The 15,013-nt window shown below is 40.8% G+C and overlaps 1 protein-coding gene across 1 annotated transcript in view; it reads left to right on the top strand.

Annotated features, from left to right (window-relative positions):
- Window positions 1-15,013, top strand: part of LOC138606856 (contactin-associated protein-like 4) — a 76,180-nt gene that overhangs the window by 25,854 nt on the left and 35,313 nt on the right. The window contains exons 8-11 of the mRNA XM_069679324.1: window positions 1,491-1,662; window positions 8,447-8,553; window positions 14,367-14,486; window positions 14,573-14,773. Of these exons, the coding sequence (XP_069535425.1) occupies window positions 1,491-1,662; window positions 8,447-8,553; window positions 14,367-14,486; window positions 14,573-14,773 (600 nt within the window). The remainder of the gene's footprint in view (window positions 1-1,490; window positions 1,663-8,446; window positions 8,554-14,366; window positions 14,487-14,572; window positions 14,774-15,013) is intronic.

Here is a 15,013-nt window from a genome sequence, read left to right as displayed (position 1 = left end):
TTGTTACAAAAACAAATTCTGCAACAGTCATGGAATAATAAACCTTGTGACCACATTAAAAATGCAACTCTGATTAATTGAGCTGTACCTGATCCAGTCTCCCTCAGTAGAGGGAGAACACGTTTGTAGCGCGTAATGGTGATCCATAGTAAAATGAAAAACTCAGAGTAGACGTCCAGCTGTGAATATTTCACAATATCATAATTATTTGTGGTTACAGTTTAAGTGTATCGTGGCCTTTTTTTAATTGATGTTCAGCAGACTTCTTAATCAAGTGTGTTAGTCATTTACTTATCAAACATACATGTTTGCCATGAGTCCCGAAAGGTACTTACCAGAGCTGTGTGCATACAAAACAGGAAAACAAGCAAATAAAGAAAAAAACTGTGTTCAGGTGGGGAGCGATCTCTTTACAGCACAGTTAGTCATTTATTATAATAAGGCCTAAAGGGAGTTACGTAGTGAATCAATTTTTCCCGAAATGAAGTAAATTGTTTCAATTTATGATTGACAAATGCTGTTATCCTCTCTATTTTGTAAATGTCCATTGTAATTAACATCCATATAAAGTTGGGCGCTCCTGTGATAGCCATTTCCAAGTGATAGTCTTTTTCATGCTGTGTCACAAGGTCACATTGTTGGCAAAAACTCTCAACTTGCATCGAAGTGGAAAAATATTCAGCGTTTTTCGCAGGCAGCATTTTACGCATGGAATTAAAAAAAAATTCATTAGCACTTTTAACACCCTTTAAGGTGGTTTTTAACTCCCTGAGGTTGATCACAAGTTTAAACCTTATATTAAAGGTGGCATCCGCAATTTACAACATGAAGTGATAATCCTTCTGGTGCCACCTGACCAAAATGTTTTTATTAAGAGCATCTCCAGCCAGAGTGCTTCAGCTCAATACATCATAGAGATATTGATATCAATAAGATGTATCATTTCAAAGACATTAGAATTTACTTAAGATAAGATAGACTTTGTTGATCACCCATTGGGGGAAATTCACTTGTTATCAGCTCAAAGTAAAGGACGGATAAAACAAGTGATGGATAAAAAAGATGCAAGACAAAAAGACAATAATGATGATAATAAATATATAAATATATTACTTGTGTTAAATACAAATACTTGCAAATCCATACATTAAATTTACCATGTCATTAGTACTATTTTGACGATACTTTCACGTAGGGTCCAAAGAACTTATAATGATTTTAATTAATTATAACATGCTTTCTATCCAGATTACATGAAGTGTGATCACACAGTTAATGGTGTGTTTGTGGGTGAGCTTGGTCTGCAGAGTTTCCATGAGTTTCCATCAGGCAGGAAAATGTAATTAAGATAAGTTAGTGGGGCGACTGGGGGGAGAAATTAGTTAATTAAGATGAATTTTATTCCATGTTTATTGATGATCCTTCCAAGAAAACTATTGCAAAGCTGTAGCTTCAAGCACTGATCGATTGTCACGTGTTTTCCTCCTCAGGTTGTCCTGCCCAGGAGAGCAGTCAGCAGTGTGTGAACCCCTTCACAGTGTTTCAGGGCTGCATGCGTCTCTTGGCTCTGGATGATCAACCTGTTGACCTGATCAAGGTGCAAGAAAGGCAGCTGGGAAACTACAGCCACTTGCTGATTGATATGTGTGGCATCATCGACAGGTGAGTCTATTATTTTATAGTTAGCACAAGTGACAATGCACAACTAGACATTCTTTAGATTAAGATTTAAATGATATGTGAAATTGTATTTTCTTATGGTTTACCATATGATCTTACTATCAAGTATTGTCCATGTATCAGAAGAATAATCCTCTCTGCCCTGGAACTCCTTAAAAAGTTTCTCGACATAAACGAGCCAGACTTTTGCACACACCGAAAAGTTCCTAAGTGACCAACAAATTAGCTTTTGAAGCATGAGAGTCTGTTCATGACACATAAATATTACATTTTCATGAGTTATGAATGACGTTGGGACTGAAAAGAAAGCACCTGAATCCAATTTTGTTTTTGGTCTGTTTATGTAAAGTGTCGATAGGCACAAAAATATAGAATATCACAAGACTTGTGAGTCTGTGACTCTGTTTGAGAGACACTGAGGTACAAAGGAGGAAATAAGGGAAGCGAACTTAAGACTCAGCAACCAGAACAATACCAGCACGGAGCAGATTCACTTGCCAGACGGATAAAATCAATATTATACATGCCAAATTGGCTGGAGCATCCCAGCGGCTGTCAGTGTGGACAAAAGCTGGTACCTTGGACAGCTCTTTTGCTGCTGACTAACTGCAGGATCAGGACCTTGGAGAGCGCTGCAGTGTGCAGGCTGAACTCTCGCTTCAGAGTTTACTGCACAAGCAAAATGTATCTTTGTGAATCTGTTCATGCTATTTAGGTACATATTTATGTTATATAAAGTGTAAAGCATACATTTCAAAGTTCTTGATTATTCTTTAGTGGGCTCAGAAGGACAGATGGATAGGAAGTGGAGGGGTGAATGAAAGGTGAGTAGAAAATATTGCATTTGATGGGTGTCCCCTAACAGTCTTATTAAAGAGTGCAAAGAGAAATTGAGATGTCAAAAAATACCATCTGACAGCCTGCTCACAGGGGCTTTTCACTCAAGGAAAAGTTCGAGGGGAGGATAATATCATAATCCGCACTCTTCCCTCCGCACACAGTTATGTAAGTTTCCAAATCTGAACCATCTCTCTGGGGCGGCTAAATCACTTGTTTATAGCACAGAATGAAAAAGATCATTTTGAAAAATCCCTCCCAGAGGCACAGGGGAAATCAGGGATTTAAAAAGAAGCACCAGTAGCCATTTATTAATGCAAAGATATCCTATTCTTGGCCACTTAACACACTGGCTAGACCGAAGTGCATTCCTAAGGAGAGACTAAAAGACTGTCTGTGCTGCTAAGTGGATTAAAAATCACTGAGAGGCAAATGCATTTCATTTCCTTGTTCACTCAAGGTGATTATCAAAGCCATAAAAGGGAAGAAGCGCTTTCTAAATTGTCACAGAGAGATTAGAATTTAGGAATGCAACGACAGGGGACAGCTACACGGTGAGATTGATAGATGCCAATGGAGGAAACTTTCAGAAACTGTTTTTTAGGTTTTTTTATTCATACTTAAATACAGTGAAAAACACATTATGAGGTCCACAAGTAGTTACAACGATACAGTGTTACAATTTCATTTAGCAGATGCTTTTGTCCAAACCGACGTACATCTGACAGTTAATACAACACAGGCAACGTTCAAAACAGGAGGGAACAAAGTCAGTAAGTGCAAACAAACAGCTTCAAGTTCGATCGTACACTGGTGCCGACAGGAAATCCACGGGGCGTAAAGAAGGTCAATATTAACAACTTCCTCAATGCCATCATCATCAATAGCATCAATATCATTAAGGTCAGAGGTGTTCATAAAGAGCTGGGTCTTTAGCTTCTTCTTAAAGGTGAAAGGGACTCTGCGGACCAAGTGGAGTTTGGTAGCTCGTTCCACCACCGGGGGACTACTGAGGAGAAGAGTCTAGTTAGAGACTTAGGGCCCTGTTGGGATGGGAATACCAGGTGCCTTTCATTGGCAGAGTGTAGTGGGCGGGAGGGAGTGTAGACCTGGATGAGGGTGTTCAGGTAGGCAGGAGCTGTTTTTGTTGTGGCTGCTGGGAGCCAGTGGAGGGATATGAACAGTAGAGTGACGTGTGCTGTTTTGGGTTGGTTGAAGACGAGTCGCGCTGCTGCTTTCTGGATCATCTGCAGAAGTTTGAATGTGCATGCAGGGAGGCCTGCCAGTAGGGAGTTGCAGTAGTCAAAGCATGCAATGGAAAAATGAAAATACAGGATCACCTTTAAAGTAATAGTTTGACAGTTTGGGAAAAGTTGCTAGGCCTGAGTATGCAGGAAACAAACTAGTTTCTTTCGACCATGTCGACAAGCAAAATTGGTTAACACTATTGTGAATGGTTGCGCTCAAAGGCAGGGTGCAAAGTCTACTACCATAGAGAAAAGAGTTCAATAAAAAATGTAACAATGGAGACAAAATACAAAAGTGTTGGATTTTCAGTTCAACGCAATTGTTCAGCGATTCAACAAACACTTTGTTCACACATACTGACACCTTTTGGACACACTTTCTTTCCAAGACAGTGAAGTCTGTGAACTTACTTCCACGTCCAGGCCTCCTCTCTCCTCCCTGTATGAGTGTGTGTGAGTTCATATTTTCAAGGGAGATAGATTAAGCTGTCAGAAGGCAGTAATTCTGACCTCTTTCTTCTGTCATGTTTCTGACAACTTAATAATACACCTTGTCAAAACACACACACACACACACACACACAAATACAAAGAACGCAGGTCATCAGAAGGTCAACTCCTCTTCTTGTGTCTGCCTGTCTGTGTATCTGCTTGTCTGCCAGCCAGTGACTTTATGACATGTTTGTTTTTCACTGTGACCAGACGCACACACACTGCACATCTTACCCATCATGCACTCATCCCCAGACTCTCTCCAGTTTGTGTGTGTGTCTGTGATGTGGCAGCTTATCCAAGACCAGGTGCAGAGCAGACTGCAAGGATAAAATAACTTACCTCTGTCATGCTGCTCTGCAGACTGCAGATATTTGAAGCCTTTGTAGGACATCCCAGTCTACCTGTCCAGTAATGGTGTGCAGATCAGGGGAGGTGCTGCACCGTGTTGGTTTAGCCTGAGGCAGTAGTGGAAATCAGGGAGATTGGATGCGAGCGCTGTGATCCAAGCTACGTTATGGGACACTGTCACACCAGGCTGGAAACTTTTAGATAAGCTACAAAGTCTCTTTGCTAGTTTAACTCAGAGTCCTGTGATCTAAGCGGTGGTGCAGTATGCTGCCGTCTTGCATTGCAAATTGTTAGTCAAGCTAGGAGCTCTCTAAAGATTTCTCCAGGACAAAGTGTTAATAGTAAAGTAATAGTAAGTAATAATAAAGTTTAACCCTGAAAAAAGCAGCTTGTAGATGATGTGATACAGGCTTCAGTTCAGTGTTTGACCCGGGCTCATGTTCCTTAATTTGTCTATATTTTCTCTCTGTGTGTTCCTGTTTAAGGCTGCATGTGGCAGTACTCTGCCGACAGCAAACAGGATGTTGAGACAATGACAGAAAGCTCCGCCAACACTGCTGGATAGAGCGGCCCACTGTGGCTGCAGATGGCTCTTGCCAAGAAAAGTTGTGTTTTCTGAACTTTTGCAGAGTGCAGTAGGAGGAGGGACAAAGTGGATGTTGGAAAATCCAGAAAAATGGGTGCATCTGTTTGTTTGAAGATTAAGCATTTTGGCAAAGGGAACATCTTTGAAAAGTTGTGTTTACTTGAACATTGGAGAGCCTTAAAATAACATGTTTTTAACAGTTTAAATCAGGATGGAGACTGTACACAAGTAATTACCCTCCTCAATTAGTTATTTGATATTGTTAGATGAGTATTTGCTTTTTAGCTGAGGGTTGGATGAGAAGATATTACTTATACTATGTCCTCTTACAATGTTACAATGTTAAAATTTAATTTAGCAGATGCTTTGGTCCAAAGCGACGTACATCTAAGAGTTAATACAACACAAGCAACGATCAAGACAGGAGGGAACAGAGTCAGTAAGTGCCAAAAAACAGCTTCAAGTGCGATCGGACACAGGTGCCAACTGGCAGTGCACAGGGCTTAATTCTTTATTTTTTAACCATCATTATCAGCATTAACAGGGTCAATATAGTCATGATCATCATCATCATGAATATCCCAATCAACAACAACCACAATGCCATCATCATCAATCGCTTCAATATCATTAAGTGCAGAGGTGGGGACTACTGGGGAGAAGAGTCTAGTTAGTGACTTAGGGCCCTGTTGTGATGGGAGTAACAGGTGCCTTTCATTGGTGGAGCGTAGTGGGTGGGAGGGAGTGTAGACCTGGATGAGGGCGTTCAGGTAGGCAGGAGTCATATTGTTGCTGTTTTATCACTTATGTAAGTATGATACATATACCGCTACAGTTAGCAGTTACCTAGCTTAGCTTAGCATAAAGTCTGGAAACAAAGAAAAACATTCTGTCCCAAGCTCACCCGTTTGCTTTCTTAAGCTGAACAAAAACCATGTTAAAAACGTTTATTAACAACATGTTGCTGTTTTAGTACATGTTGGGGTCTTACTATTTCTTGGTCGAGTGCAATCAATGGAGCCTGCATCCTGCAAGAAAATAATTTGATCCCGTCATTCACTATAAAACCAAAACTTGAGGTTTTCTTCATTGATGCTTCGTCAGGACGGAGCCAGGCTTACTCTTTGCCTCAGTTTCCTGTCTATTAGACTAAGCTAACTGGCTGCTGGCTGTAAACTCATATACACCAGAGTCATGAAATACCTCTTGCCAGTGTGGAAGCACTTCTGTGTATATCCCAAATTGTTCAACTTTGTCTTCAAAACTGTAAAGTTTGCAATAGAAATATTCCGTCAGTACCTACATTAGTGTGTTTGTTTATTTTGAAGTAGTTTCTTGGAGTATCAAATGCTCTTTAGGTTATACAGCACCTGTACAACCTAAGCTAAAAGGTTATGTAAGTCAGTAAACCCTATAGAAAACACAGAGATCCAAAACAATTGTGAATGTAAAAACCCAAATAAAATATTTCTTCTTAAGTCTTTTCGTTGCAGTTGTGGCCGCCAGCACGACGTCGGTTTGCCAAGACTTGGCTCTGAACCTTTGTAACAATACATTTAGAAAATGAATACTGTGGAGTGGTGCGGGGTCACGAGGAAAAGTAATTGGATGAGGACTTGACAGGATTGGTAGCTATAACACATTTAAAGACCATAACAGGAACATTGTGCCTCTTGTTTGTCTTAATCTCTGGCAGTAAGAAATCAGTCATCCATTACTATTGACTGCCATGATCCCAACCAGCTTCATCTCTCAACTCTGTGGTATGAACACAGCTTCTTTTTCAGCCTTTCTCAATCTACAGTCCCCTGACCCCAATTCCTCAGGTTCACTGTCCAAACACAGTTGATATCCAGTCGCTGCCTCCAGCTCTCTGCTGCTCTCTTCATCCACCCTCCCCTCCATCACCCTCCGCCCTCTGTCTCACCTCGTCCCTCCCACCTTCTGTACCTCTTTCTCCTCCAGCATCCTGCACAATTCATGCTTCCTAATTCCTAAATCCTCTCAATGTACATCCTTTCTTTCGTCCTGTTGGATACCTATAGCTGTGCTTGAGGAACATTTTGTTTCAGTGTGTGTAGGTGATCTTGTTCTCCTATCTTTGTGAGGACCTTGAGCGTGTGGACATAAGGTTAGCGTGAAGGTTTGGGATTGGAATTTAGTCATTTTGCTAAGTATTACATTTAAGGCAAGGGGTTGCATTATGTTATTAATAGCCCCTTTTACACTGCCTATTCAAGGCGGGATTATTACACCTCTGTTACGCCTTGTCTTCTGTGTAAAACGCACAGAGTAACAGAGGCAAAACAGCGTCTGTGTACAGTTGGAGCCGGCAGGGCGGAGCAGGGTGTCACTTTTGACTTTCCGTTGCTTGGTCCAGTGTAAAATGGCAAAGGCGGCATAACGACAGAGCTTCGTTACAACGCTGTGGTGGAACCGCATCTTAAAAATGGCTACTGATACTCTGAAGTGTACGCACCTAACTAAAGAAATTTGGGGGAGAATGTTGTTTAAAGCATTTCATTTTTCACTCATTCTGAATGGGTCAAAGTGTATTTCCTATTTAGAGTATACTCTGTATTAGTTTTTTTTATTTTTATAATAACCTTTATTTAACCAGGAAAAGTCGCATTGAGATTAACAATGTCTTTTTCAAGGGAGTCCTGGACAAGACAGGCAGCAGCATAATAAAAACAGGTAGTTACAGATGGAAAAACACAAAAAGGAAAAATAGAAAAGACGAGCAGAAGCAACTCACATTTTGAATGATACATTTCTATCAGTCAGTTTAGCAGCCAGGTAAATTAGAAACATCGTCATCCGAGAGAGTCCACGTCTAGCAGATTATGGAGAGAAATGTGGTCCTATGTCTGGAAAAAGGTGTTTGTTTTATGTAATTAAAAATGAAAATAATTGATAAACGGTGTCTTTGTTCTTTGAGAGGCTGGTTTGGATGCAGTTCAAAAGTTTTGTCTACAATAGTAACAAAGGGATGTTTTAATCCAGCTTTTTCTCAGAACATGCGTTTGTGCTCCACTCCAAAATAACGACCTGTGATATTGTCTTTTAAAGGATTCAGGCTTTGTTTTGTTTTAAGGCTGCTTTCATTCAGGTCCCTCCCACACACCTGCTCATCAGACGGTCAGGTGCGCCAAAGCCTTCATATCAACATCCTTGAGAAAGTTTTAAAGAACTTTTGACTGACAGTCAGATTTTCTCTCTGTCTGTATCTGTGTCTCTGTCTGTCTCGCAGGTGCTCCCCCAGTCACTGTGAACATGGAGGAAAATGCACTCAGTCATGGACCACCTTCCACTGTAACTGCTCCAACAGCGGCTACAGAGGAGCCACCTGCCACAGCTGTAAGCAACCAGCAACAGGGTATCTGCAGGTCTTTGAATATAGTGATGAAAGTAGAAGTTATAAATGTTTTTAATGGCCTTATTTTCTGAAATAATCGTCCTTTAAGGAAAGGTTAGTCACACTATAGGGACCTAAAGATCACATTTGATTTAGTTTACATTACATTACTTTACATTAGATCCATTAACAACAATCATTAAGCCAACAGTTACATTGAATGTATTTAATGTCCTGTGCCTGGCCACATAGTAAGTGTAAATCCACTATTTAGTCTCTTCTATCTCTGTTTTTGGTCTCTTTATTTGCTAAATGCTCGACTATGTTTATCAGCTAGTAGCTGGCTAGCATGTTCTGTCTGCTTTGTGGTGCTGGGCAGGTAGTGTACATTGCATTTTTCTACGTAAAGCATTTAAAGTAAGCAAAGAAAAGTTTTGGGCACTTAAACAGAACAAAAAGCTAAAAGATGCTAAAATGCTCCGGGTTGCCTCACAGCTAGAACGTTCCTGGTTTGAATCCCGGTTTGGTCAGAGTGGGCCTTCTGCTTCCTCCCACAGTCCAAAGACATGCTCGTTAGGTTCTTTGGTGACTCTAAAGTGCCCGTAGGTGTCAGCGTGAGAGGTTGTCTGTATGTATGTGTCAGTCCTGTGATTGACTGGTAATCAGTCCGGGGTATACCCCACCTCTCGCCCCAATGACAGCTGGGTAGGCTTCAGCCCCCCACGACCCTGAACAGGATATTCTGGATGTTTAATAGTCTGATTCTGTCTTCATTGACTTGCTGTTATAGTAAGTAAGTAAAGCAGTAAGTTTCATTCTTATATGATTCCTTTAGCTTAACATTTGAGTTATGTAAGAAGAATAAAAAAATAAGGAAGTGGAAAATCTTTTTTTTTTTTCTAATTTCACACATAGAATATAATAATAATAGAATGAAGGTGGAGCCCTCGATTAACAGAGCGCAGGATTAATGCAGTATTCCAGCCATGTTCTCAATGCATCTAATTTATAACAGAGACCCCATGCCCCCTAACGCTTAATCTCCTTTTGTGTTCTTTCCCTCTTACATTGTTTCAGGACTTTAATTAACCGTGTTCAATCGGGAATCGGCTAAACAGACTGGTGTTCTTAAATTATGCTGAGGAAATTACACTTCCATTTAACCTTAAACTTTTGTGATGCCTGCACAAAGCCGGCTATCTCTGCTCGTTTTATTTTATTTGTTTATTTCAAATGTGCGTGCATAGTGTTGTGTGATACATATGCGTGTGTGTAACAGTGTGTAACCCAGTTTGTAAAGTGATGTGACTGGCTGCTTTCACTCCAGTCCCACTGGGCGAGATGAGGCTGAGGTTGGTGCCGAAATCAAACAACCGTCACTTAAACTGTCAGTTTTGAGAAATGACCTGATTATTTTTCCCGACTGTTTCTGCTGCAGTTTAGAAAATACAGAAAATGATTAAAGCAACTCAGAATAAAGTTACACATTTAACTCATAACTGCATAAACACTCACAATTATGATAAACAAGCTTTTAATCCTACGTGAATCCTAAGTGAAGTCTTGTCTTCTTGCTCAAAGATATGCATTACCTTTAGGCTCTTTACTTGTGGATAAGTTTGATATTCTCCTTCTTCACAAATACAGCCTGGTTTGTTATAATAATGGAGAAATATTGTGTCACTTTATCCACAGAGAGTTAGCTGAAGGAAGAACAAAGGGATCAAATTCTGATTGAGATGAAAGCTGGAAATTTCACCCACTTGAAACTTCAAACAGCTCACGTCAGCTACAGCTTCAGAGCAGGCGGAGTGAACTTCTTTGTTCTTGCTGAATATTTAGTTTCAGATGTTTGATGTTTCCAGGTGGCTCATTAGAAAAGGTTAGCATAAAACGAAGCGACCGAGAACCGAGGAAAAACATGGATTTACCTTCAAAAAAAGTCGTCCTATATTGAACCTTTTTAGGTTCTATATGGCCTCCCTATATGGTGCATACACAACCATTTTACATGGAGAGTGAACCCTTGGGATATTTTATTATTTATATAATGACCAAAATCACTTCAACCACTTAAATATTAACAGAGAATATGACACTTACACACACTGCCCCTTTTCAGGGGCTGCATCCTTTGAAGGCCATATTTGAAGGATTGTGTCACAGCCGCACGTCAAGGGCTGTCCCATTTCAAAGGCTCGTTCAGGTGCGGACGACATATGCTTTTCCCGGGCCACGAAGGATCCATCGAGTGCATCCTTCGTAGCTCAATGTATCCATTCCAGATTCATTATGCGCCAATTCAAACAAGATGGCGGACCCTTAAACAGCCGAGGAATAAACTTTTTTAACAAATGTTAAAAAATGAAAGGGGCCTTGAAACTTTAAATGGTCTTTAAACTAATAGGTTAAAGTATGTGACGTTGGTGATGTTAGCTAGCTTAGATGTATGCTAGTTTGCCAGCTAGATACCTGTTGCTAGGTGACTGGAGCAGCAAGGGTAAGGGCGGGAACGGCTGGTGACGCAAACAGGAAATCCTCCGTAGACCAGTTCAGTTCGGCTTTAGTGGTCTACGCAGGCTACAAATGACTCATCCTTCGTAGACCGCATACTTTGAAGGCTGCAGCCCCTGAATTGAGACACAGCTGCAGATACAGTCAAATGAATTTATGCTAATGTATGTTAGGGGATTTTTTTACTGAGCAAATGCAAACTTTAGTAGCCATTTCTACACTACTATACACACCATATGCTGCCTCTTGACCCCTCTCGTTATTCAAATAATGTTACTGTTGCTTTATGTAAGCTAACTAATTGGTGGCTTACAGTAACAGTTAGCCTAGCCTAGATTTTCATGTAAATAAATGTCTGTTAAGTCACGATCTATCGCTGAATTGAGCCTATGGCCCACTGATGAAAGCCTTTGCATTTTCATAATTACAGACTGGGTGTCTGGTGCGATTTTCACAGAAAAAATCACAAGTGGCGCCCAGTCAGTGACGCGATTTCCATCACCAGCAGTGGTTGGTCTGCCAGTGAGGGTAGGCGGAGCTAAGCGTCTGCTTTTCCGGTCTCTGCAAGTGTTGCGAGTAAACAGTAATCTACTATGGCTGAACAAACAAAGAAAAGATGACTACAGATACAACTTCAAAAATAAGTGAAAATCCAAAGAAAAAGAAACAAACTCGACGCTCAGATGAAGCAAACAGTCTAAAAAGGAAAGCGACCGTCAGCGTGGAAAATCAAGAGTTACAACCGGAGCCAACCGTGTACGTCACACATGCAACACTGTCTGGATATCTGGGAAGTGTGCTCCTGCAATTACCGTTTATGGCCATAGGTGCCGCCAAAGAGAACCAAACTGAGATCTTCATCTATAACTTTCACTTTTTAGAAGGTAAACGTCACTAGCTGCAGTAACAGCTAGCCTTAACTAACTTTTAACTGACACATTGGAGCATAATTCAATCCATGCATCCTCTGCATCAAACTTAATTCATGAGATACACATACACACGTACATTAAACAGCTTCCACTGGGTTTGCCACAATTGTGTTTACCAAGGAGGCACAGCGCCGCAGCTTTCCTCGAGAAACTCAAAGAACAAACATAAAAGGGTTTATTTTCTGTACAAAACTTGTATTGAACTTTTGTGTAGCAAAGGTTATATAACTTTGGGAAAAGAACCCTGGGGTTCCCTATTCAATATTTTTATAAGAGAGCTTTTAAGTGTGTGCTGAAAGAAATCCCTCCCAGTCGGTTCTGTTGAGTCACGAAAGCAACCACACTGTTTTATATGAAACACTTATTTGTTCTTATCTGTTTTAAGTATTGCTAAATAGGTCAGGACTTTTGAACTAGGCTCTGCCCTGTTTCCCTGCTTGTCTGAGCTCCCTGCCCTGAATTATCAGAAAAAATGATGAAATGGAAGAGGGTGTAGAGAGATATAGAGATGGCAAAAAAACAGACTGGAAGAAGCCATACAGGGAGAAAGATAACAAAAATGATGATAGAAGAGAGAGGCATGCAGCAGAGGAGATGGAGGCAGAAAGCGTGTCAGAGCAGGAGAGTGATTCCTGAGGCAGGCTGTTCTTTCTACATAAATGGATTTTAAACTTGGGGACCGCCTGCAGTATTTTAGGTGAGTCAAATTAGGACTTAAAGAGATTCTGGCTTTGATTACACTGCCAAGCATTGATTGAATCTGTTTTACGCTCCGGTGGCGGCGATCAGCTCCAGGCTAGATCACGGCAAACTCAGGTCCACACACACACACACACACACACACGTTTGTGATTGATTGTTATATTTGGGTCAAAACCTTTCTCAAGCTGCATCAAGGGACCGTCTTGGGAAAGGTTTTGACTGACGTGAGAAAAAGAAAAGAAACACGTGTGTACACAAAGTGGGAAACTTTCTTCTACAGTTCATAGATTGACTCCTGTGGTTTGTTTTCCTGTGCTGTGCTGCAGAGAGAGTGTGTGTGTGTGTGTGTGTGTGTGTGTGTTCTGCAGAGCGAACCTGATATAACCGCAGGGCTTTATATAATTTGTTTTCACCTATTTCATTGCATTAGTTGCCAGTTTTATGTTACGTAACAGTTTTTAATTGATTCATGCCTTCTTGTTATTCTAAGTTTAATCCAAAAAAGCAACCGGACTTACTTGAAGTTCTTCAAGACGTTTCCCTTCTCATCCGAAAGGCTTCCTCAGTTCTCAGTTCTTTTGTGTTATTGTTAATCTCGTCCCCTCAGTCAGCCTCCCCGAGCAAATCACACCCGGGTAAAGGAGCAACTTTCTCCAAGAAAACACTTAAATGCTGCCTGGTTCTTTGAAAGCAAAGTTTCTCTAACTGAAAGCGAGTCTGCAATGTTGAAAGAAGTGTTATAACCCCTAAACTTGTCTTTAAGGAATTTATATCGGCAACTTTTCTCCCAGATTCTTGGTTCTTATTCATTTGGAGCTCACTTAGATTCAGAAATAGTTGGAGATATGCAACCGTGGCTACTGGATAGTACGACGGTGTATTAGGGCTATAATAAATACATTTTAAAAAGTGCAGTTGGAGGAGAAGAAAAATATTCAGAGGAAAGAGCAAATTTGTGAGAAGGTTGGGGTTCACGGCCCCCTCCCTCTCGATTCACCTGCGATGCTCTGCCCTGTTGGCACCGCTGCTTACACAGGCTCACATGGCCTGGAGCTCAGCGCACATTAAGCCTACTTTCTCTGCGCACAACAAGCTGACTTCAGAGCAGAAAAAGATTGAGAGACCCTCTGCTGCAAAAACACGTTTCTATGCTCCCTGTTTGCCCCAGGGGTCACCATCACACATACCCTACAGTATGCATTCATAATGGCTACGGACAAAAAATATACTACTTTAAACTCTCCTATAAACACCTTTTTACTAGTTTTTGTTTCTTGCAATTTATGACTTTATAATCTCATATATTTGCTCGTTATTTTCTCACAAATTTGAATTTTTTTTCTGGCAAATTTACAACTTAAATCTCTGAGTTTGAGTTTTTTTCCCCAGTTTTTTAAAATGTATTTCTTTCACAATAGCCCTTATACACCGTCGTGGGATAGTGATTGGAAAAACAAAAGTTTTTTATTTACCTATTACACCCCTTTTTATATTCTTATTCTTTATTCTTTATTGTTATAATATTCTATTTAAGTAGGGGAACTGCTGCTCCTAGCTACCTACTTTTTTAAAATTCTACTTCTGTGTTTATTGTTCGGCACCAAAACACCAAATCAAGTTCAAGTTATTTAAGTTATTTACGCCTTCACTGGCATTTTCTCTCACAGCGACATACGAGCAGTCTTGTGAGGCGTACAAACACAAAGGCAACACATCAGGACACTTTTACATAGACGTGGACGGCAGCGGACCAATCAAACCCCAGCTCATCTACTGCAACATGACAGGTAACGCACCCATACACCAACATACACAGATAACTGGAGGAGATTTTTGTTGCAACCATTCATTTCCTTCTTCTTATTCGTCTCAGAGGACACAGCGTGGATGGTGATCCAGCACAACAACACAGAGCTGACCAGAGTGCATCCGTCCCCTGACAGAATCCAGCATTCAGCCCACTTCGACTACGCTTCTGAAGAGGAGCAGTTAGCAGCCATCGTCAGCCAATCAGAGCACTGCGAGCAGGAACTGTCCTACCACTGCAGGAAGTCCCGCCTCCTAAACACACCAGGTAAGACCCACGCTTACTGATGCTTTCTGTTGTATCTTACACATTCACGTGCTCCTCGGATGGTCCTATATCCTGAGTTCTTCTGACCTCTGACTGTAATGTGGAAACAAAATGGACTCTACAAAAAAGATGTGTAATATTTTGTCGCTCAAAGCATTTAAACAATACGTTGATAGTTGTTTGCATTGTTTGTGACTTGTGCAAAACTTGTTGCTACAACGGTACTTTCTCTAAGGACAG

Source organism: Semicossyphus pulcher, unplaced genomic scaffold (genome assembly GCF_022749685.1).
Source record: "Semicossyphus pulcher isolate SPU_LCO1_2020_fin unplaced genomic scaffold, fSemPul1.0.p SCAF_4, whole genome shotgun sequence".
In the NCBI taxonomy this organism is placed as follows: Eukaryota; Metazoa; Chordata; class Actinopteri; order Labriformes; family Labridae; genus Semicossyphus; species Semicossyphus pulcher.
This window is presented reverse-complemented; position numbering and strand designations above follow the sequence as displayed.